This window comes from Oryctolagus cuniculus, chromosome 6, assembly GCF_051225735.1.
Source record: "Oryctolagus cuniculus isolate XC-2025 breed Fujian yellow rabbit chromosome 6, ASM5122573v1, whole genome shotgun sequence".
Classification (NCBI taxonomy): domain Eukaryota; kingdom Metazoa; phylum Chordata; class Mammalia; order Lagomorpha; family Leporidae; genus Oryctolagus; species Oryctolagus cuniculus.
The window spans coordinates 24,263,646-24,286,358 of record NC_142872.1 but is presented as its reverse complement, the minus strand read 5'-3'; the positions used below and the strand labels follow the sequence as shown (position 1 = coordinate 24,286,358).

General features: G+C 45.8%; 1 protein-coding gene across 5 annotated transcripts in view; it reads right to left on the bottom strand.

Annotated features, from left to right (window-relative positions):
• Positions 1 to 22,713, bottom strand: part of DDX46 (DEAD-box helicase 46) — a 60,677-nt gene that overhangs the window by 34,856 nt on the left and 3,108 nt on the right. For 3 of the 5 annotated variants that reach the window (XR_016236113.1, XR_016236115.1, XM_089335874.1), the window contains exons 2-10: positions 19,072 to 19,257; positions 17,622 to 17,765; positions 14,080 to 14,179; positions 8,910 to 9,075; positions 5,491 to 5,642; positions 3,371 to 3,484; positions 2,595 to 2,760; positions 1,548 to 1,668; positions 495 to 670 (exon numbers count right to left, since the gene is read on the bottom strand). Coding sequence is in view for 2 of the 5 variants with exons in the window: in XM_089335874.1 (XP_089192000.1) it covers positions 495 to 670; positions 1,548 to 1,668; positions 2,595 to 2,760; positions 3,371 to 3,484; positions 5,491 to 5,642; positions 8,910 to 9,075; positions 14,080 to 14,179; positions 17,622 to 17,765; positions 19,072 to 19,257 (1,325 nt within the window). In the remaining 3 variants the exon portion in view is untranslated. The remainder of the gene's footprint in view (positions 1 to 494; positions 671 to 1,547; positions 1,669 to 2,594; positions 2,761 to 3,370; positions 3,485 to 5,490; positions 5,643 to 8,909; positions 9,076 to 14,079; positions 14,180 to 17,621; positions 17,766 to 19,071; positions 19,258 to 22,713) is intronic. The other 2 variants (XR_016236114.1, XM_008255025.5) reach the window with 1 other exon arrangement.

Here is a 22,713-nt window from a genome sequence, read left to right as displayed (position 1 = left end):
AAGAGAGGGGCTGGACAACTTTCCAGAACTCCACTTACATTTGCAGAAGATGCCCAAATGAATCAAGAAATAGGAATCAGAAGGCCTAATGCTGGAGCAAATGCTGGCACTGCAGCCTTAAGGCCGTTACCAAGAAAACTCGGAAATCACATCTGCCTAGTTCTCAGCACATCCACCGACACTCGGCTAGAACAAACCTCAACGCAGATAAACAGACAGATGCACGAGGGGCTACCTGCTGAGTCAGAGCATAAAAACTGAGCTGTGCCGGAGAGGCTGTTTTTGTACTTCTGAGATGTCACTCCAGAGCTCCGAAAAGTCTCACTCCACCTGCTGGTAAGGGGAAATCAGCCCCAAAGTGCCATATTGAAAAAGGATATGGACACAGAGACATCTTTATTGTCATAGTTAAGAAATGATAAGACATCATGTCCTTCTGATTAACTGACAACAAAGCTGTTAATCCTTTAAAAGTTTAATGAGAAGTATTGTACCTATTGGCCCCTCTCCTTCTTCTAAGGACCTCTGATCCATGATGTGTCTGAACATGGGCAACAGAAAAGCAATGGTCTTTCCACTTCCTGTTTTGGCAATGCCAATCAAATCTCGTCCAGACATTATGGCAGGAATTGCTTGGGTTTGGATAGGTGTGGGCTTTTCATAGCCATGCCTGAAAAGAAAAACCAAAGGAAAAGCAGGTAAGAACTGAGGACTCCGAGTTCCTGAGAGATGTTAAGAATAAGCTCTTCCAAAATGTGACTAATCCATACAACAAAATATTATTTGGCAATAAACAGGAAATAAGAACTAGGACATTTTACAACACAGATGAATCTTCAAGATATTATCATGCTAAATGAAAAAACACACACCAATGACTACATACTGCATAACCCCATTTTTATAAAAGGTCTAGAATAGCCAATTCTATAGATAGCAGTACAGGGTGGTGGAAATGGGAGAAGAATGACCACTAATAGACACAGGTTCATTTCAGAATGAAAAAAAAAAAAAGCTCTAAAATTACATTATGGTGATGGCTGCACAACTCCATAAATCTAACACTGAATTACAGACCTTAAGAGTTAAATTTCATGATATGTAAATTATTCAACAATACTTCAGAATGGTCATGGAAATTGTGCCTTATCATCTAATTCCATTTTCTACCAACTTCTTGAAGTACATGAAAACATTTAAGAAAAAGAGCTTTTCTCTGTGTGGGTGCAAACTGACGAAATCTTTACTTAATATATACTAAATTGATCTTCTGTATATAAAGATAATGAAAATGAATCTTGATGTGAATGGAATGGGAGAGGGAGCGGGCGATGGGTGGGTTGTGGGTGGGAGGGAAGTTATGGGAGGGGGGGAGCCATTGTAATCCATAAACTGTACTTTGGAAATTTATATTTACTAGATAAAAGTTTAAAAAAAAAAAAAAGCTTTTCTATTAGAGTGAAAACACAACACAGGAAGTTATTTGTGTGAAAGGACTATTTTGAGTACCAACACACGGCAAAATATACACAATCATCACCACTTACTTTTTGAGGGAATTTAAGATCTTCATGGAAATTCCACATTGGACCCAAGATTTAATTGGTTTGGGACAACCTTTTCCTTTGACTGTAATACCTTCCATTTCCAATCGAAATACATTCACCTCTGCAAAGCAAAACCCAGATTAAAAACCCTTAAATACTGTTTGTTGGTGTCTTCTTTTCAGTTAGGAATGGGACAATCAAGAATTCTAACTCCTTTCTTTTTTAATATTATCAAAGATATTTTCATATCGATAATTTTTTTTAATATTATCAAAGATACAGGAGAAAGCATCAAAAGATTTAGATAGTTAAAGCGATTACCGTCATAATTAACTGAAAATAAAAATCAAAAATAAAAACCCAGACTTCAACAATTAGTTTTTGGTTTTTTAACAGCACAAAAAGGCAATGTCGCCAGCACTGTGGCATAGCAGATAAAGCCACGACCTGGAATGCCAGCATCCCAAATGGGAACCAGTTCGCGTCCCAGCTGCTCAACTTCCAATCCAGCTCCCTGCTAATGGCCTGGTAAAGCAGTAGAAGATGGCCCAAGTGTTTGAGCCCCATGTGGGAGAACCACATAAAACTCCTGGCTTTAGTCTGACCCAGCCCTGGCTGTTGCAATCATCTGGCAAGTGAACCAGCAGATGGAAAATCTCTTAATTGATCTCTCCCTTTCTTTCCATAATCCTGACTTTCAAATAAATAAATCTTAAAACAAAGAATAGTGAACTTGGTAACTCAAACCACTTACCCTCCTAGCAAGAGTTGCCTCACTATCTCTATCCAACCAATAACACACAATAGCTAAAGCTGCTAACTCAAATCTCCGAAGGAAAGGACTCACAGAAATATTTTTAACCTCACATTAGTATTTTCAATGCTAAAAATACCAGATGCATAAGCTGAAGTCATTATTGCTCACTTTTCTAATAATCCCCAACACACGCCCCTTTAACTCACAGCCCACCCCGTTTATTCAGGACAAAGTAAGACAAATCCTCCTTTGTTGCCACTGCAACCAACACATAAATAAAAGAATTTTACCCTCTTGAGACATTTTTGCTAGTTCTGGAACTTCAACATAGAAGTTTTTTCTAAATGGTTCATATTCAATTTTTCCATGATCAACGGGTTCCAGCAGTTTCCTCTGTTTTGTCTGATAGCCTGTAAGGGCCGTCTGTAGATCAACTTCTTCTTCCTCTGAAGAATACTATAGTTTAAAACAGAGAGTTCAGGTTCAGTACTCTACCTCTTACGAGAAGTAACAGTCCTAGTGTTTAAAAGTCTCTTCTTCCAGACACCACTCGACAGCTTTTATTTTTTTGCTTTCTAAAATAGATGACTTGGCCTGTACTTCTGTGCTGCTCCAAAAAACTTAAAACTCCTAATTTCAAACTGACCTAAAATGAAGTCAGTTTTTATGAATGAAGTACCAGGTTCTGAGGAATTTTTCAATTTCTTTTTTCTCTGCCCTTACAGAAACTTACAATGCCAATATAAAGCAAAAACCATTCTCAGAGATGGCTTTAATGAGCTTGTCCTACTGCTCTCACTTATTACATAAACCTTCACAGCATGTTAGTGGAAGAAATGTAAAACTCACTGCCATTTCACTTCCCTTTATATTCGACTCCTGGGGTGAGGTGGGTGGGGTGGGAGAAGGAGAGAGTGAAAGATTCAGAAAGGTTCACCAGTGGTCTCTTTAACAACAGAACTACTGCACGGCTAAGAACAGCAGGAGTCCCTTCCAGTGGCAATCTGCAGAACTGACTGCACACCCTTCCAGGACAGGATCACAAAGTCCCCGAACCAGGAATCACCTCCATGGCATCCTGGTCGTTCTCCATCAGCTCCCCCTTCTTCTTATCAGCGTCCACGACTGCTTTCTTGGTTGTCACAACAGTGACGACTTTTGTGACCGTGGGTCCAGACTTCTAAAATCGAAAGGGAAGATACAAGTTTGCAAAACTGAAACAGAACTCACATGCCAAACGAAGCACAATAACAGTCACAGCTTATGATTCAAATCAACTTCATTGTGATCCTTTAATCATAGAGAAGACTCTGCTGTGCTCCTTAGCATAGAAGTTTAAATGAAATACATTGTATTTTATAATGGATTCAAATATAGTTTGTTGCATAATACAGTTTTATAAAATGATTATATATAGACTATTTTTCACTCATGAAACAAATCAGGCACTATTCTAAGAGTTCAGATGAATAAATAAGCAAAACATTAGTGCTCACAGCCTTTGGGAAATTGTATTTTAGAAGGGGAAAAGCACAAAGAGTAAATGCAAAAAAAATTTTAATTGTATAATGATGGGGCCGGTGCTGTGGCATAGTGGATAAAGCCATCTGCAATGGGAACATTCCATATGGGCACCAGTTCAAGTCCCAACTGCTCCACTTACAATCCAGCTCCCTGTTAATGTGCCTGGGATGCAACAGAGCATGGTCAAGGCCCTGCACCCACTTGGGAGACCCAGAAGCAGCTACTGGCTCCTGGCTTTGGACCAGTCCAACTGGCCACTGCAGCCATTTGGGGAGTACACCAGCCAATAAGACCTCTCTCTCTGTCAATCCCTCCTTTTCTCTATAACTCTGCCTTTCAAATAAATAAATAAATATTTTTTTAAAAAATCAAAATTTTATAATGTTAAGAGGCAATAAATAAATGCTATTTAAAATGAAAAGGGGGAAGGGGCGGCACCATGGCAGAGTGGGCTAAGCCTCTGCTTTGTGGTGCCAGCATCCCATATGGGCACCGGTTCTAGTCCCACCTGCTCCTCCTCCAATCCAGCTGATATGGCCTGAAAAAGCACTGGAAAATGGCCCAAGTGCTTGGGCCTCTGCACCAGCATGGCTCCTAGCTTTGGATCAGCCCAGTTCTGGCCATTGCTGCCATTTGGGGAGTGAACCAGTAGATAGATGGAAGACCTTTCTCTCTGTCTCTCCCTCTGTATGCAACTCTACTTCTCCAGTAAACAAATAAAATCTCATTTAAAAAAAAAGAAAAAGAGAGTCAATGGTTGGAGTCCTGGCAGCTCCACTTCCAATCCATCTCCCTAATAAGTCTTGGGAAAAGCAACAAAAGATGGCCCAAGTGCCTGAACTACTGCCACTGTCATGGGAGACCCAAATGAAGCTCCTTGCTCTTGGCATCAGCATGGTCTAGTCTTGGCTGTTTCAACTATCTGGGAAGTGAACCAGATGGAAAATCTCTGTCTCTCTCTCTCTCTCTCTCTCTCTCTCTCTCTCTGTCTCGTCCACTATCTCTATAACTGACTTCCAAATAAATAAATCTTAAAAAAGAAAAAAAAAAAAAAAAAAAAAGCCAGAACAGGATGACAAGAGTCAAGTATGAAAACTTGAAAAAGTAAAGTGCTAAGGGCCAGCACTGTGGCACAGTAGGTTAATCCTCTGTCTGTCTGTGGCACTGGCATCCAATATGGTTGCCAGTTTGAGTCTCAGCTGCTCCTCTTCCAATTCAGCTCTGTTGTGACCTGGGAAGGCAGTGGAAGATGGCCCAAGTCCTTGGACCCTCTTCACCCACGTGGGAGACCCAGAGGAAGCTCCTGACTCCTGGATTTGGTCTGGCTCAGCTCCGGCCACTGCGGCCATTTGGGGATTAACCAGGGGATCAAAGACCTCTCTCTCTGTCTCTCCCTCTCACTGTCTATAACTCTACCTATCAAATAAATAGCTAAAATCATTTTTTAAAAAATGGAAAGTGTTGGAGAAGTCTGTAGAGGACGTACTGAGAAATAATGAGCAAGGAAAGACATTGCACAAACACAGTATGGAGGGCAAAGTGGCCTGCTGAAGAACATTTCACACCTAATCTCGGTGTCTCTGGCACCGAGAAACAGTACTGCCAGCTCTGAGAAGGGAAAGAAACAGAAAGCACAGAGTTCACATGCAGAGAAGAGCGCACCTTCTCATTTCCCCCGCCACCTTTCACACTTCTCATGTTAAACTTCTTCACTTCCTCCTTCACCTCCTCCATGTAAGCGTCGAGCGGGTCCAACTCCTCACCCTCCACTTCATTCCCGTCCTTCTCAGCTTCTGCAGCATCATCTTCATCATCTGAAATACCAAAACACACTGTCCTCGCACGGGTGTTCTGCCAGACTGACGCCACGCCCACCCTGCTAGCCCTCTCCCACCCCTCCATGCCAGGCACACTGCAGTTCGGATGCTTACACTTCGAAGTTCTCACATTTATGGAAAGCAGTGGATTCCTTCTGAATAACAAGAATACTGATGAATGAAAAAAAGCCAGCCGGCGCCGCGGCTCACTAGGCTAATCCTCCGCCTTGCGGCGCCGGCACACCGGGTTCTAGTCCCGGTCGGGGCGCCGGATTCTGTCCCGGTTGCCCCTCTTCCAGGCCAGCCCTCTGCTGTGGCCAGGGAGTGCAGTGGAGGATGGCCCGGGTGCTTGGGCCCTGCACCCCATGGGAGACCAGGAAAAGCACCTGGCTCCTGGCTCCTGCCATCGGATCAGCGCGGTACGCCGGCCGCAGCGCGCCGGCCACGGCGGCCATTGGAGGGTGAACCAACGGCAAAAGGAAGACCTTTCTCTCTCTCTCTCACTGTCCACTCTGCCTGTCAAAAAAAAAAAAAAAAAAAAGGGCCGGCGCCGCGGCTCACTAGGCTAATCCTCCGCCTAGCGGCGCCGGCACACCGGGTTCTAGTCCAGGTCGGGGCGCCGGATTCTGTCCCGGTTGCCCCTCTTCTAGGCCAGCCCTCTGCTGTGGCCAGGGAGTGTAGTGGAGGATGGCCCAGGTGCTTGGGCCCTGCACCCCATGGGAGACCAGGAAAAGCACCTGGCTCCTGGCTCCTGCCATCGGATCAGCGCGGTGCGCCGGCCGCAGCGCGCCGGCCGCGGCGGCCATTGGAGGGTGAACCAACGGCAAAGGAAGACCTTTCTCTCTGTCTCTCTCTCTCACTGTCCACTCTGCCTGTCAAAAAAAAAAAAAAAAAAAAAAAAAAAAAAAAAAAAAAAGCCAATGGCCTACAAATCAATTCACCAAAAAGGGAAAAAAAATGAACTGCACCTTAAAAATTGGTCTCCAGTATTAGATTTTATAGCTACACTGCTAGAAGAACTAAAAAGTCTGTCGTCTGGTATAACAGTGAAGTCACACTCCACAACAGAGCATGAGACCACGTCCCACTTCCACTTGTAGTCCAGCTTCCTGCTGATGAGCACCTTGCATTAGGCAATGGCTCATTTGGGTACCTGGCTCATACACAGGAAACTCAGACTGAGTTCCAGGCATGTGGTTTTGGCCTAGACTAGATCTGCCAGGTGTGAACATCCAGGAAGTAAACCAGAGAATCTGAGATTCTTTCTCTCTGCCTTTCAAAGAAATGAAGGGCCAGCGCCGTAGCAGGTTACGCAGGTGAAGCCACCGCCTGTGGGTCCGGCATCCTATATGGGCACGGGTTCAAGTCCCTGCTGCTCTACTTCTGATCCAGCTCCTGGCTAATGTGCCTGGGAAAGCAGCAGACAATAGCCCAAGTGCTTGGGCTGCTGCACACACACTGGAGACCTGGAAGAAGCTCCTGGCTCCTGGCTTCAGCCTGGCCCAGCTCTAGCCGCTGCAGCCATTCAGTGAGTGAACCAGCAAACAGAAGACCTCTCTTTCTCTCACTCCCTCTAGATCTGCCTTTCAAATAAAGAAATCTTTTTTTTAAAATGAAAATAGGTTTGTTTTAAAGAGTTTCTCTGTTAAACTATGTTTTTAATTTTCTCCTCAATTACCTTTAGGAAAAAAAGCACCTCTATTAAATCAACACAGTATAATCTTTTTCACATAATTAAGACCACTTATAGAAAGAATGCATTCATCTAATTAAACCACTCTTAGTAATTTTCACAGAAAATGGACCAAAATTCGATATTCCTATAATATAAAAGTCCAAAACCTTCCAATTTACTAACAGAAAATCTGATATGGAAGGGAAAAGCGTCTCTCTTCAATTATGAAACATCAGGAGGGAGCTAAAAGCGCACCCTTAATTTACTCTCATTACCAACATTCACACAAGCAGTAAACAAATAAAACCGCTATTTACAAACTATGCCTATAGCTCTCTTTACTCTTAAACATCCATCAGCAATTCTTACTGAACTCTACAAGTGAAATTCAAACATAAACATTAAAAGGAGCATTTAAAGACACAATATTGACCCAGCAATCCTACCACTACACACACCCCCAAAGAACTGGGGACAGGAACTCAGCAGGTGTTTCTGCATCCATGTTCACAGCCCAACTGGTGATAATCAAAAGCCGACACCAGGCGGGGTGCTCGGCCGGCCCGTCAGGACTCTGGAGACTTGGCTCAGTTCCATACGGCAGTGCCTTATACGGGACTGAGCTCCAGCTCCCGATTCCACCTTCCTGCTAAGGCAGACCTCAGGAGGCACCAGGGTTGGTACAAGTAAATGGGGCCCTGCCCAGCACCTGAGAGACCTGAACTGACTTCCTGGCTTCCTACTTTGGATAGGCCCAGTCCTCACCACTGTGGGTATTTAGGAATTAAACATGCAAATTAGTGCTGTGTCTTGCTGGTCTCTCAAATAAAACTTTAAAAAGTGAAAAAAATCTAAGTGGGACCAGCGCTGTGGCACAGCAGGTTAAAGCCCTGGCCTGCAGTGCTGTCATCCCATAAAGTGCTGGTTCAAATCCTAGTTGCTCCATTTACAATCCAGTTCCCTGCTAATGTGCCTAAGCAAGCAGCGGAAGATGGCTCAAGTCCTTGGGCCCCTACACCAACATGGGAAACCAAGAAGAAGCTCCTGACTCCTGGCTTCGGACTGGACCAGCTCCAGTGGTTGCGGCCATTTGGAGAGTAAACCAGCAGATGGAAGATCTTTCTGTCTCTCTCTGTAACTCTGTCTTTCAAATAAATAAAATAAAACTTAAAAAAAAAAATCCGAGCATCCAGGAACAGATAAATGGATAAACAAAATGAGGCAGAGATATATAAGGGAGTACAATTCAGCCTTATAAAGGAAATTCCACAACACAAATGAACTTAGACACATTACGCCAAGAGAAATAAGCCCGACGTACGAGCCAGGTATACTGATTCCCAGATTCACAGAGGCTGTGAGATTCGAGGCTACAGTGTGGATGGGGAGTAGAAAGGGAAGCTCTTTCATGGGTACACAGTCTCTATTTTGGACGAGAAAAAAATCCCATTTACTTATTACCACTAAATTATAAGTGGTTAGGAGAGTAAACATTATGTCTGTTTTTCTACAAAACAAAAAGCCTCCCCAAATCCCATCATGAAGTATGACTCATAATTCTACAATATTAGGCTAAAAATCAAATATACCGTCATCATCCTCTAAGCTCCATTTTTTCCCTTGTTTCATCTCTTCAATTTCCTTTTTCAGTTCCCCTATGTTTTCCATGGCCTTTTTACGTTGCTCTTCTCGCCATTTTTCTACTCTTTCTTTTCGCTTTCTCATTTCTTCTTCCAGCTTATTCTGGTCAAAGTTCTTAGGAGGTTAAAAAAAAGAGAAAAGAAGAAAATAAAAAGCAAAACCAGCTTAAAAGTTTTACTCTAAATGACAGCCCAAATAATTTCTCCAAAGCACAAAAAAGGGAAAGGAAAAACAGGCTTACATACAAATTTCAAAATGCAGACTGGATTTACTAAGTCACAGATCTTTATAAGTGCATTCACAAATAAATTACCAAAACAAAATCTCAGTTAAAAAAAGAATCAATTATGAAAACTGAAAGATTTTAAATATCATAAATTAATTTCATGGTAGTTATAAGCCATATGCACACATGAATTCAATTTCTTCCTAAGAACATCAAGTTTCCCAGTTACTCTGAATTTGAAATCCTCCAAATTCCTTCAAAGCTGCTTCCATGAAAAACCATGTTCTATTACAAACCTGTGAGCAAAGGACTGCTAGGGACCAACACGACTGAGAAGTCCTGGGGCAGGCACTGACCTAGTATTTAACACATCCACATCTTCTATCAGAGTTCCCGACTCTGCCTCCCGAACCCAACCTTCAGCTAATGCAGACCTTGGAGGACAGCAGTTGACACCTCAAGTGATTGAGTTACTGTCAAGCACATGGGAGGCCTGCAAGGAGCTGCTGGCTCCAGGACTTGGCCTTGAAACAGGACTGTAGAGAAAATTTTGAGGGGCAAAGCAGGAGGCACAAGCTTAACCTTTCTCTCCCCTCTGTTTCTCAAACATTTTTTAAAAAGTTTGGCTTTGGATCTCAGTTTTTCTGAAACAGGCATTCTGAAGTCTTGATCAAAAGACTATTAGTGGTGGCTGGCATTACGGCACAGCAGGTTAAGCCACCATCTACAGCACCCCTCTACAGCATCCTATACTGGTGCCTGTTCAAGTTCTGGCTACTCCTCTTCCAACCCAGCTCCCTGCTAATGCTCTTGGGAAAGCAGCAGATGATGGTCTAACTGCTTGGGTCCCTGGAGACCGGGATGAAACTCCTGCCTTTGGCCTGGCCCAGCACTGACCATTGTAGTTCTTCGGGGAGTGCACCAAGACGGAAAATAAATCTCTTTCTCTCTCTCTCCCCCTCTCTCTACCTGTCCCTCTTAGTAACTCTGATTTTCAAATAAATAAAATCTTGCAAAGAAAAAACTATTGGCCGGCGCCGCAGCTCACTAGGCTAATCCTCTGCCTTGCGGCGCCGGCACACCGAGTTCTAGTCCAGGTCGGGGCACCGGATTCTGTCCCGGTTGCCCCTCTTCCAGGCCAGCTCTCTGCTGTGGCCAGGGAGTGCAGTGGAGGATGGCCCAAGTGCTTGGGCCCTGCACCCCATGGGAGACCAGGAAAAGCACCTGGCTCCTGGCTCCTGCCATCGGATCAGCGTGGAGTGCCGGCCGCAGCGCGCCAGCCGTGGCGGCCATTGCAGGGTGAACCAACAGCAAAGGAAGACCTTTCTCTCTGTCTCTCTCTCTCACTGTCCACTCTGCCTGTCAAAAAAAAAAAAAAAAAAAACCAACGAAATGATACTGGAGATGGTTAGAGATATCTGAAATTACAGAGAATTACTTCTGACTGCAAATAATTTTAACAGTTACACTTGTGTTTTAGACGTAAATTTTTTAAGGGGTCCGGCGCTGTGGCGCAATAGGTTAATGCTCTGCCTGCAGAGCCGGCATCCCATATGGGCGACGGTTCTAGTCCCAGTTGCCCCTCTTCCAATCCAGCTCTCTGCTATGGCCTGGGAAAGCAGTAGAGGATGGCCCAAGTGCTTGGGCCCCTGCATCCATGTGGGAGACCAGGAAGAAGCTCCTGGCTCCTGGCTTCGGATCAGTGCAGCTCCGGCAGTTGGCCATTTGGGGAGTGACCCAACAGAAGGAAGACCTTTCTCCCTGTCTGTTTCTGTCTCCCTCTCACTGTCTGTAACTCTACCTCTCAAATAAATAAATAAATATAAATCTTTTAAGAAGAATTATTTATTCAAAAGGTAGTTACAGAGGGAAAGAGATCGTCCACCCACTGGTTGACTCCCCACTGGCCGCCTCATCCAGGAGCTACTAGGTCTCCTACATAGGTGCAAGGGACCAAGGACTTGGGCCACCTCCCACTGCTTTCCCAGGGAGCATTAGCAGAGAGCTGCATTGGAGTAGAACAGCCAGGATTCAAACCAACGACCATTCAAGATGCTGCCACTGCAGGCAGCAGCTTAACTAGCTACGCCACAGAGCCATTCCCTAAACATAAATTTCTTTTTTTAATTTTTTTTATATTTGAAAGACAGAGTTACAGAGAGGCAGAGGCAGAGATAGAGGTCTTCCATCTACTGGTTCACTCCCCAGATGACAACGGCCAGAGTTGACCTGATCCAAAGCCAAGAGTCAGGAGCCAGGAGCCTCCTCTGGGTCTCCCAGGTGGGTGCAGGGGCCCAAGGACTTGGGCCATCTTCTACTGCTTTTCCAGGCCATAGAAGAGAGCTGGATAGGAAGTGGGGCAGCCGGGACTCAAACTGATGCCCATATGGGATGCTGGCGCTGCAGGCCAGGGCTTTAAGCTGCTGAGTCACAGTGCCAGCCCCTAAACATAAATTTCTTAAACAAAAAACTTCATTCTTCAATTTCTATCCTCTCTTTAAAGATGATCCCTAGAAAACCTATTTGTTTTTCTCAAGATCACCCAGTTGTTCAATAGCTGCAGCTCATTCAGAAACCAGACCACAGAACTTCCTACACTGCATCCTTTCTTAACTACCCTGCTCAACAACCACATGTCTCAAAAACAGGAATGGGGGAGCAGGGTTACAGAGGAGACAGCAGGCAAAGAGCCCACGGGGAACACACACATTCCACAGGGAAGTGCTCAGGTGGGAATCTTCGCACTGATCTCAACTGCAGCTTTACCCTGAGAGCCAGCAGATGATGGCTGAGGAGGTACCTGCAAGATGCTACACAAGTAAGGGACACAGACTGAATTCCAAGCTCCTGGCCTCAGTATGGCACAGTCCCTGCTGTCACAGGTATTTCAGAAGCCAGCAAATGAAGTATCTTTTCCTGTCTCTACACCTACCAAATAAAATGAAAATAAACAACAAATAAAAATTGGGGGAAAAAAAAAAACTAGGGACAGGCATTTGGCATAACAGTGAACACGTCCTTGGGACCTCACATCCACACTGGAGGGCATGCATTGGAGCCGCAGCTCTGATGGATTCCACATGCCAAGGGGTGCCAGGTGGAGGCTTGAAGGGTTTAGGTTTCTGTCAGCCACATGGGAGAAATGGAGACACCTCTGGGTTAGGCCTGGCCCAGCTATCTATGCCAAGGCACTTAGAGAATGAAGCAGCAGATGAAAGACCTATCTATGTCTATCTTTCAAATAAATAACATTTTTTTAAACAAAGGAACTATTTAAAAATAGAACATGTTAAAATCAAAAGTGAAAGCCGGCGCTGCGGCTCAATAGGCTAGTTCTCCGCCTGCGGTGCCAGCACACCGGGTTCTAGTCCCGGTCGGCGCGCCGGATTCTGTCCCGGTTGCCCCTCTTCCAGGCCAGCTCTCTGCTGTGGCCCAGGAGGGCAGTGGAGGATGTCCCAAGTCCTTGGGCCCTGCACTTGCATGGGAGACCAGGAGAGGCACTTGGCTCCTGGCTTCGGATCAGCGCAGTGCGCCAGCCGCAGCGGCCATTGGAGGGTGAACCAACGGAAAAGGAAGACCTTTTTCTCTGTCTCTCTCACTGTCTACTCTGCCTGTCAAAAAACAAACAAACAAACAAACAAAAATCAAAAGTGAAGCTATAAAGTATCCTAAGTTGGACCAAAAGATATGAATAGGAAGTTAAAAGTGTAAATAGCCTAGGAATTTTTAAAAAATCAGTCTTATTTAAATATTATGCTCATAGCATTTAAATACTCTCTCATTTAAAGATAGGAAATCAAAACAAGGTATCAAGTGCTTTCTATAAACTTTGAAACTCCCCTGTTGGCGACCAAGCAAGGAACACATGTTATCATCACATTTTTAATTTAAAAAGATGAAGTATGTAAATGTACAACTTTTTTTTTTTTTGACAGGCAGAGTGGACAGTGTGAGAGAGAGACAGAGAGAAAGGTCTTCCTTTTCCGTTGGTTCACCCTGCAATGGCCGCTGTGGCCGGCGCACCACACTGATCCGAAGCCAGGAGCCAGGTGCTTCGCCTGGTCTCCCATGGGGTGCAGGGCCCAAGCACTTGGGCCATCCTCCACTGCACTCCCTGGCCACAGCAGAGAGCTGGCCAGGAAGAGGGGCAACTGGGACAGAATCCGGTGCCCCAATCGGGACTAGAACCCGGTGTGCCAGCGCTGCAAGGCGGAGGATTAGCCTATTGAGAACGGCGCCAGCACAACATTTTTAAAAAAAATATTTATCTTATTTATTTGGAAGGCAGATTTACAGAGTCAGAGACAAAGAGGTCTTCCATCTGCTGGTTCACTCCCCAAATGGTCACGATCGAGGCTGGGCAGACTGAAGCGGGAGCCAGCAGCTTCACGAAGGTCTCCCACAAGGACTTTGGCCTTCTCTGCTGCTTTATCAGGTGCTTCAGCATGGAGCTGGATCTGAAGTGGGGCAGCCAGGATTCGAGCCAGTGCCCACATGGGACACTGGTGCTGCAGATGGTGGCTTAACACGCTATGCCACAACGCCAGCCCCACACAAAATTTTTAATTCATTTATTCATTTGAAAGACAGAGAGATAGAGGAAGACAGACAGATCTTCCATCTGCTGGTTCATTCCCCAAATGCCTCCAACAGCTCGGACTAGACCAGGCTGAAACCAGGATCCAAGAGCTCCATGCTGGTGTTCCAGGTGGGTGGCAGGAAACTAACACTCGGGCCATCATCAGCTGCCTCTGCAGGAAACTGGACAGGAGGCATACAACAGCTAGGACTCACACTAGGCCATCCAACATGGAATGTGGGCATCACAAGGAGCAGCTCAACCAGTGGCACCAGTCTACCCTTCACGGTCATTTTTAAATTAGTGAACTTACGCCAGCATCTTTTTCTTTCTCATCGTCTTTGTCATCTTTATCTTTTTTCTTCTCTTTAGAACTTTCTCCACTATCCGCTTTCTCTTTGGACCTAGATCTACTAAAAAAATTAGAGAAACAGAGAAGTATCATCCATCTGTGCTTGGAAACATTCATTTAAAAATTCAACAACTGCATTTTGATATTCCATCAAAGAATACTTTGAAAATATACTACAAAGGTAATCCTACAACACTAATGGCAAACATTGCTAAATACTTGGACTCTAATCAAGAGAACACATTTTTTATCAAAACAATTACAAAACTTAAAGATAGTTAAAATTTGGTAATTGAAGAAATAACCAAGATTTTAATATTCTACTAGATAAATTATGTATGTACAACATTTAAAATCCCAATGAGCTTCCATTTTCACTTTACTAACTATCTTGTTAAAAAAAATTATTTATTTAGGGGGCCGGCGAAATGGTGTAGCAGGGAAAAGCCACCATCTGCAGTGCTGGCATCCCGTATGGGTGCCGGTTCAGGTCCCAGTTGCTCCACTTCCAATCCAGCTCTCTGCTATGAACTGGGAAAGCAGCAGACGATGGCCCAAGTCCGTGGGCCCCTACACGTGGGAGACCCGGAGGAAGTTCCTGGCTTGGACCATCTTCTGCTGCTTTCCCAGTTCATAGCAGAGAGCTGGATTGGAAGTGGAGCAGCCAGGACTAAAACCAGCACCCATGTGGGATGCCAGCGCCACAGGCAGCAGCCTTACCTGTTACACCACAGCGCCAGTCTCAAATGTATGCTGAATTTAATAAAACTTTTTTTACTGAATGTATTTTGAAAATCACATTGTTTTTCTACTTGAATCTTAATAACAGAGAGAATCACAATGATTTTCTAAGTTTAAATCAACCTTCCATTCTTGGAAGAAGAGTAACACGCTCATGACATATTACCTTTTTTATATATCATTGGATTTGGTATACTAACCTTTATGTTTAGACTGAGTACAGCCTATAATTTTCCTTTCTCATACTGCCCTCATCAGGTTTATGTTGATAACTATGTTATTCTCAATTCATGATGAACTGAGAAATGTTTGTCCTTTAGAGAGTGAAAAGCCAAATACCAGAGAACTGACAAAAAACAAATACCCAAAATTTTTTAACACAAAAACTTTAAAATTTAAGTTTAAAATGTTTAAATTTAAATTTTACTTGGGTCTGGCGCTGTGGTGTAGCGAATAAGACTGCAGTCTGCAGTGCCGGCAACCCATATAGGCGCCAGTTCGAGACCCAGCTGCTCCACTTCTGATCCAGCTCTCTGCTATGGTCTGGGAAAGCAGTGGAACATGACCCAAGTCCTTGGGCCCCAGCACCCTCGTGGGAGGCCTGGAAGAAGCTCCTGGCTCCTGGCTTCGGATTGGCACAACTTCAACTGTTGCAGCCATTTGGGGCGGGAACCAGCAGATGGAAGGCAAGGAGGGGTTTGCCCCCTTTCTCTCTGCCTCTCCTCTCTCTGTGCAACTCTGACTTTCAAGTAAAATAATAAATAAATAAATCTTAAAAAAAAGAAAGAAAAAAACCATCCATGGATTTCAGAAATTAAAAGGCTAACAGACTGTATTAGAGAGACAAAAAGACATAAATGTACTATCAGCTATTTAATTCCCCAATTGCCTTTAACAGCTGGGACTGGACCAGGTCAAAGCCAAGAGCCTGGAATTCAATCCAGGACTCTCAAGTGGGTGACAGGGACTCTAACTATCTGAGCTATCGCCTACTGCATCCCTGTATGCACAAAAGCAGGAAGCTAGAACCAGGAGTGGAGGTGGGACTTGATCCATCGTACTGTGAAATGGGATGTGAGTGCCACAAGAGGAATCTTAATAGCTCCATCCAATACCTGCCTCCCAAATTTTATTTATCTGAAAGGCAGAGAAAGAGAAATCAAGAGAGGGAGCAGAAGGGTGCAGCACTGTGGCACAGTGGGTCAGACTGCCACTTGCAATGCTAACATCCCATACGAATGCCAGTTCAAGTCCTAGCTGCTCCACTTCTGATCCAGCTCTCTGCTAAAGGCCTGGGAAAGCAGTAGAGGATGGCCAAGGTCTTAGACCCCTGCACCGCTATGGGAGACCTGGAAGAAGCTCCTGGCTCCTGACTTGGGATTGGCCCACCTCTGGCCAATGTGGTCATTTGGGAAGTGAACTTGCAGATGGAAGACCTTTCTTTCTGTAACTCTACCTCTCAAATACAGAAGTAAATCCTTAAAAAAAAAAAGGGGGGGGGTGGCAGAAAAGGAAGAGAGATGAGAGGGAGGGCGAGCGAGCATGCTCCTGTGCTGGTTCACTTCCCACATGCCTGCTACGGCCAGAGCGGAAGCAATGCGGGTCTCGTACACATCACAACCGCGTCCCAGGGTCTGACTGGCAGGAAGCCAGAGGCAGGAGCCAGACTGGCAGCAGAACTCAGGTACACTAGTGAGTCCTGCTGGTGTCTCAGGTGCTAAGTCCAGCACCTGTTCCCTCAATTGATCAATTACTTATTTATCTGGTTTTGAAAGGCAGATTTACAGAGGGAGAATCTTTCATCTACTGGTTCACTGCGCTAATGTCTCCCACAGCCAAGGAGCTGGAATGGAAGTGGACCAACCAGGACTTAACCAATGCCAGCTTTCACAGTCTTACCCACTGCACCACAACACCGGCCCTATTGCTATCAATTTTAAAAGAAAACAAACAACTCAAAAGGAAAATGAGGAAAGATTCGCTGAACATGTACTTAAGAAATGACAAAGTCCAAATGACAAGAAAAACATTAAAAACAATCACTCTCACTACTAATTAGGGAAACGCAAATTATAACCACAAGCAGCACACATTTACCCACTTGCTGAAAATAAATGACTGAAAATTCCAAATACTACAAAGGGCACAGAGCAACAGAAGTCTCAAATACTGATGGTGGGCGTATAATTAGCACAAACTCTCAGGAAAGTAATTTGGGATGATCTTTTTTTTTTAAGATTTATTTATTTCTTTGAATGTCAGAGTTACACAGAGAGAGGAGAGAGGCAGAGAGAGAGAGGTCTTCCACCAATAGTTCACTCCCCAGTTGGCCAGAACTCCAAAGCCAGGAGCCAGGAGCTTCTTCTGGGTCTCCCACGTGGGTTCACCCAGCTCCTGGCTTCAGATCGGCACAGTGCGCCGGCCACAGCGTGCCAGCCATAGTGGCCACTTGAGGGGTGAACCAACGGAAAAAGGAAGACCTTTCTCTCTAACTCTGCCTGTCAAACAAACAAACAAACAAACAAACAAACAAAAAACAAAAAAAACCCACAAACCTGAGACTAGTACTTTGCAACTGAATTACAAGCTTTATAACCTACTTAAATTAAATTATGCCACCAAATCTTGGTGAAGCCCAGTCAGTAATTGCTTATAAGAATAAATTTAAAGGTGGGGAAGAAAAAAAAAAAAGAAAGAAAAACGAAGCAGGGGAAGGGAGCCAGCTGCCCCTGCACGGCAGACACCGTGAGTGGTAATGTTACCGATTCTCAGTCTTCTTGCTTTTATTGCCAGGACTGGAGGATCGGGACCGTCGGCCCCGGCTTCTACTCCTTGAACGTCTCCTGTCTCTGCTGCGAGATCTTCTTCGTTCTCGGCTTCTGTCTCTCTCTCTACTTCTGGAACGTCTAAAAGGAGGACACACTTGTCACTCTACAGTCCAATGGAGATGTTATTTCAGATTATGATTTCGTCCATGCTAAAAGAAGCGTCTAAACTGCTACCATTATTAAAAGCAGAGGCATTAATAAACTATCAGAAGAAACAAGTAAACCCACCCTTACAACTACTCAATAAAAAAAATGAGTACACCAATTTCATAGTGACATGTGATGAGAAACCTAACAAATCTGTAGTGACAGCTACTTAACATCCATCATCTTAGAGCAGAAACCTAATTTTCAAAGACAACCCAAACCCAAGTAAGAAAACTGGGTGACCAAGGCTGTGAACAGATAACTGACGTGAGGATTAGGAGGCAGGAGTGTCTAGGCTGCCACTCACAGTGGCAGTGACAACACAGGACACACCTTCAGCCTCCCGAGTCCCAGTTTCCTGATGGAAAATATGGGGGTTTTGCTAGGTAATTTTAAAATCACTGTTGCTCTAAAATCTTGTGATTCTACTTTCAGACCAAAAAGTCTAAGACTGATGTTAGATGGCCAAGTTTACCTAACAAGTACTTCAAGTACTTGACAGAACTATGTAAAACTGTTGCTGGGGCCACAGAGTAGGAGACTGCATGTGCAGGGCCCACACTGTCCCGGGTGAGTGCCTGTGGTATCAAGGCACTCTGCTTCCAACGCCTGAAAAAGGCAAACTGTTTCTGTGAACAGTACACCGCACAACCTTATATTACTTTACTACTTCAATGGGAAAATGTACTAGAATTTCGGTGTACCTGGCAGGGGGAGGGAATTATTTTTACTTAAAGACTCTTTTCCACCTCCAGAAAAGTTTATGGTCACTCGACTGTGCAAAAAGAGCACATGAGCACGTACACATGAACTGAAAGCAAGAGTGTTTTGGGTTAGACTGCAGACAGCTGGCTAGACGACTGAGCACAGCAGAGGGTCTGCAGAAGGCCCTGGCTACTCCTCCCGTCTGCCGTGGCAGTCGCTGGGCGCACACTCAGCTCTCGGGCAGACCCGGAGCAGAGGCCCCACGAGTAGAGCACTTTTTCCCTCTTCCTTCATTCCTTACATCTCTGGGAGCTTCAGAAGTTCTCCTTCAGTTACAGGGAATATCAACTGAAGTAGCCAAACTGAAAACACTGCTTGAGTCTTTGCAGGCAGATCTTGCAGTCTGATCCGGCAAGGCAGGGCTGCCAAGAAGCAGCCAAACAAGCCACTCGAGTGCCGTCCAGAGACAGCGGTGAGACAGTGGTGAGACACCCAGTGCCGCAGAGAAAGCCCCACCTCCGCCAGCGCTTACCTCAGACGCTTCCTGTCCCTGGACCGGGATCTTCTTTTATCCCTGCTCCGAGACCGCTCCCTCCTTCGATCTCTATCTCTGCTTCTAGACCGTCTGTCATCTCTCTTACTCCTTTTGTCTGAAGGTGAGCGACTTCTAGACCGACTTCCAGAGCGTCCCCGGGATGCCGATCGCTTCCGATAGTGGCTAGAACAGCAGTAAGCCAACGATTAAACTAGCAAGCACAGTCAGCTTCCATTATACCGCATTTCTACATTTTTTAAAAAAAATACTAGAAGACAAATTAAATAAACACCAATAGGACCTTCTGTAAACATTTTTACAACTAGGAACATTGTGCAAGGCCGGCGCCGCGGCTCAATAGGCTAATCCTCCGCCTAGCGGCGCCGGCACACCGGGTTCTAGTCCCGGTCGGGGCGCCGGATTCTGTCCCGGTTGCCCCTCTTCCAGGCCAGCTCTCTGCTGTGGCCAGGGAGTGCAGTGGAGGACGGCCAAAGTGCTTGGGCCCTGCACCCCATGGGAGACCAGGAAAAGCACCTGGCTCCTGGCTCCTGCCATCGGATCAGCGCGGTGCGCCGGCCGCGGCGGCCATTGGAGGGTGAACCAACGGCAAAAGGAAGACCTTTCTCTCTGTCTCTCTCTCTCACTGTCCACTCTGCCTGTCAAAAAAAAAAAAAAAAAAAAAAAACCAACTAGGAACATTGTGCACTGTGGTGGAGCATATTAAACCCTGGTGTGGAACACCTACACCGAACATCAGAGTGCCAGTGCACATCCTGGCCCTTCCACTTCCAAGCCAGCTCCCTGCTAATGCACCTGAAAAGGAAAGATGATGGTCCATGCTCCTGGGTTCCTGCAACCCACATGGGAGACCAGGGTCAAGCTCTAGGCTCTTGGCTTGGCCTGGTCCAGCTCTAGCACTTATGGGCATTTGGAGAATGAGCCAGCAGACAGAACACTGACTCTGCTTCCCTATCACTCTATCTTTAAATAAACAAATCTTGAAAAATAATTTAAAAATAAATTAGGAAAATCATCTCTCTGCTACAGCACACGCTGAGGGGGACAAAACTGCCTTATGAGCCCCAGGCAGCTTACACTTGGGTGCAAGAAGACCTGACAGGAAGTAAAGAAACAACTGTACACTATACAGGAAGTGTGTTACAGAAACACAGATCAGAGCCAGGGACAAGAACGGGAGCTGGGATATTTGCTGCTTTACAGCCACTGACTGGAGACGGCCTTGTTCACGGTGACATCTGCCGGACACACAGGGAGGAACCAGGGGACAAGAGGAAACAACGTTCCGGGCAAGCAGCTCCACAAGGACACTATCCCTGAGGAGGAGGCGTGGCGGATGTGTTCAGGGAAGAGCACGCAAGCCAGTGGTGGCCAGAGCTGAACAGAGAGAAGTAACAGCGCAAACAGAGATCTATGGGCCATGATGAGGGCTTGGCCTTGCGCTCCGAATGGGATGAAAAGCATTCCGAGTGCATTGAAAACCCATCAGAACACTGTAGGCAGAGGAGTTACATACCCTCACTAATGGTTCTTAAATATTCTAGAGGGGCCGGCGCTGTGGCGTAGCAGGTAAAGCCGCTGCCTACAGTGCCAGCATCCATATGGGCGCCGGTTTGAGTCCCAGCTGCTCCACTTCTGATCCAGCTCTCTGCTATGGCCTGGGAAAACAATACAAGATGGCCCAAGTCCTTGGGTCCCTGCACCCACGTGGGAGACCCAGAAGAAGCTCTTGCCTCCTGGCTTCAGATTGGTGCAGCTCCAGGCCTTGCGAACAAATGGAGAGTGAACCAGTGGATGGAAGACCTCTCTTTCTCTCTGCCTCTCCTTCTCTCTCTGTGTAACTCTGACTTTCAAATAAATAAATAAATCTTTAAATAAAAAAAAATATTCTGGGGGCCGGTACTGTGGCTTGTAGGTTAACCCTCCACCTGTCACAGGCACCCCATATGGGTGCCAATTCCAGTCTTGGCTGCTCCTCTTCTGATCCAGCTTTCTGCTTCAGCCCAGGAAAGAGTTAGAAGACAACTCATGTATTTGGGCCCCTGCACCCATGGGGGAGATCGGGAAGAAGCTCCTGGCTCTGGACTGGCCCAGCTCCTGCTATTCTGGCTACTTGGGGAGTGAGCCAGTGGATGGAAGACCTTTTTCTTTGTCTCTCCCTCTCACTGTCTGTAACTCTAGCTCTCAAATAAATAAAATTAAAAAAAAAAAAAAAAAAAAAGTAGGGTTGGCACTATGGCGCAGCAGGTTAACATCCTGACCTGAAGTGCCGGGATCCCATATGGGCACCAGTCCAAACCCAGCTGCTCCACTTCTGATCCAGCTCTCTATGGCTTGGGAAAGCAGCAGAAGATGGCCCAAGTCCTTGGGCCCCTGCACCCACGTGGGAGACCCATAAGAAGCTCCTGGCTCCTGGTTTCAGTGCAGTTCCAGCAGTTGTGGCCAATTGGGGAGTGAACCAGTGGATGGAAGACCTCTCTCTCTCTCTGCCTCTCCTCGCTTTGTGTAACTCTGACTTTAAAATAAATAAATCTTAAAAAAAAACTAGGTCACCCCAGAATCTTTTTTAAAAATATAAGATAAAGGGAGCCAGCACCATGGCTCACTTGGTTAATCCTCCACCTGCGGCGCCGGCATCCCTTGTGGGTACCGGGTTCTAGTCCCGGTTGCTCCTCTTCCAGTCCAGCTCTCTGCTGTGGCCCGGGAGGGCAGTGGAGGATGGCCCAAGTGCTTAGGCCCTGTACCCGCATGGGAGACCAGGAGGAAGCACCTGGCTCCTGGCTTCGGATCGGCTCAGTGTGCCGGCCATAGCGGCCATTTGGGGAATGAACCAACGGAAGGAAGACCTTTCTCTCTGTCTCTCTCTCACTGTCTAACTCTGTCAAAAAAAAAAAAAAATATATATATATATATAAAAATAAAAAAGCATTCTGGGGGCCTGCGTTGTGGTGCCAAGGGTTGAGTCAGCCTGCCAAACTAGCATCCCATTTGAGCACCAGTTCATGGCTAGCTGCTACACTTTTGATCCCACTCCCTGCTAATGGCCTAGGAAAAGCAGCAGAAGATGTCTCCAGTTCTTGGGCCCCTGCACCCATGTGGGAGACCAAGATGAACGCCCTGTCTCCTGGCTTCAGCCTGGTATAGCATAGGCAGTGAACCAGCAAGCAGAAGGTAACTCTCTGTCTCTCCTCTCCATAACGAAGAAAGAAAAAATAAAGAAAAGAAAAAAGAGAGGAGAGGAGAGGAGAGGGGAGGGGAGGGGAGGGGAGGGGAGAGGGGGGGAGGGGAGGGGAGGGGAGGGGAGGGGGATGAAGATAGATAGGAAGGAAGGAAGGAAAGAAAAATATGGGAGCCATCAACATCCAAAAACAAAGCCCAGGAATGAGTGCACCCGGCTACCCTTCAAGCACGCCAATCCAATGTGTAAAAACCCAAACTTACTACCCTCCCTGTCCAATCCACTTATCACCCCAACTTCCCGTCATTAGGTCCAAACATCACTTATTCTCAATGTTTTTCCTTTCCTAGAATACAAAAGATTTATTTATTTATTTGAAAGGCAGAGTTACAGACAGGCAGAGGCAGAGAGAGAGAGAAGTCTTCCATTTGCTGGTTCACTCC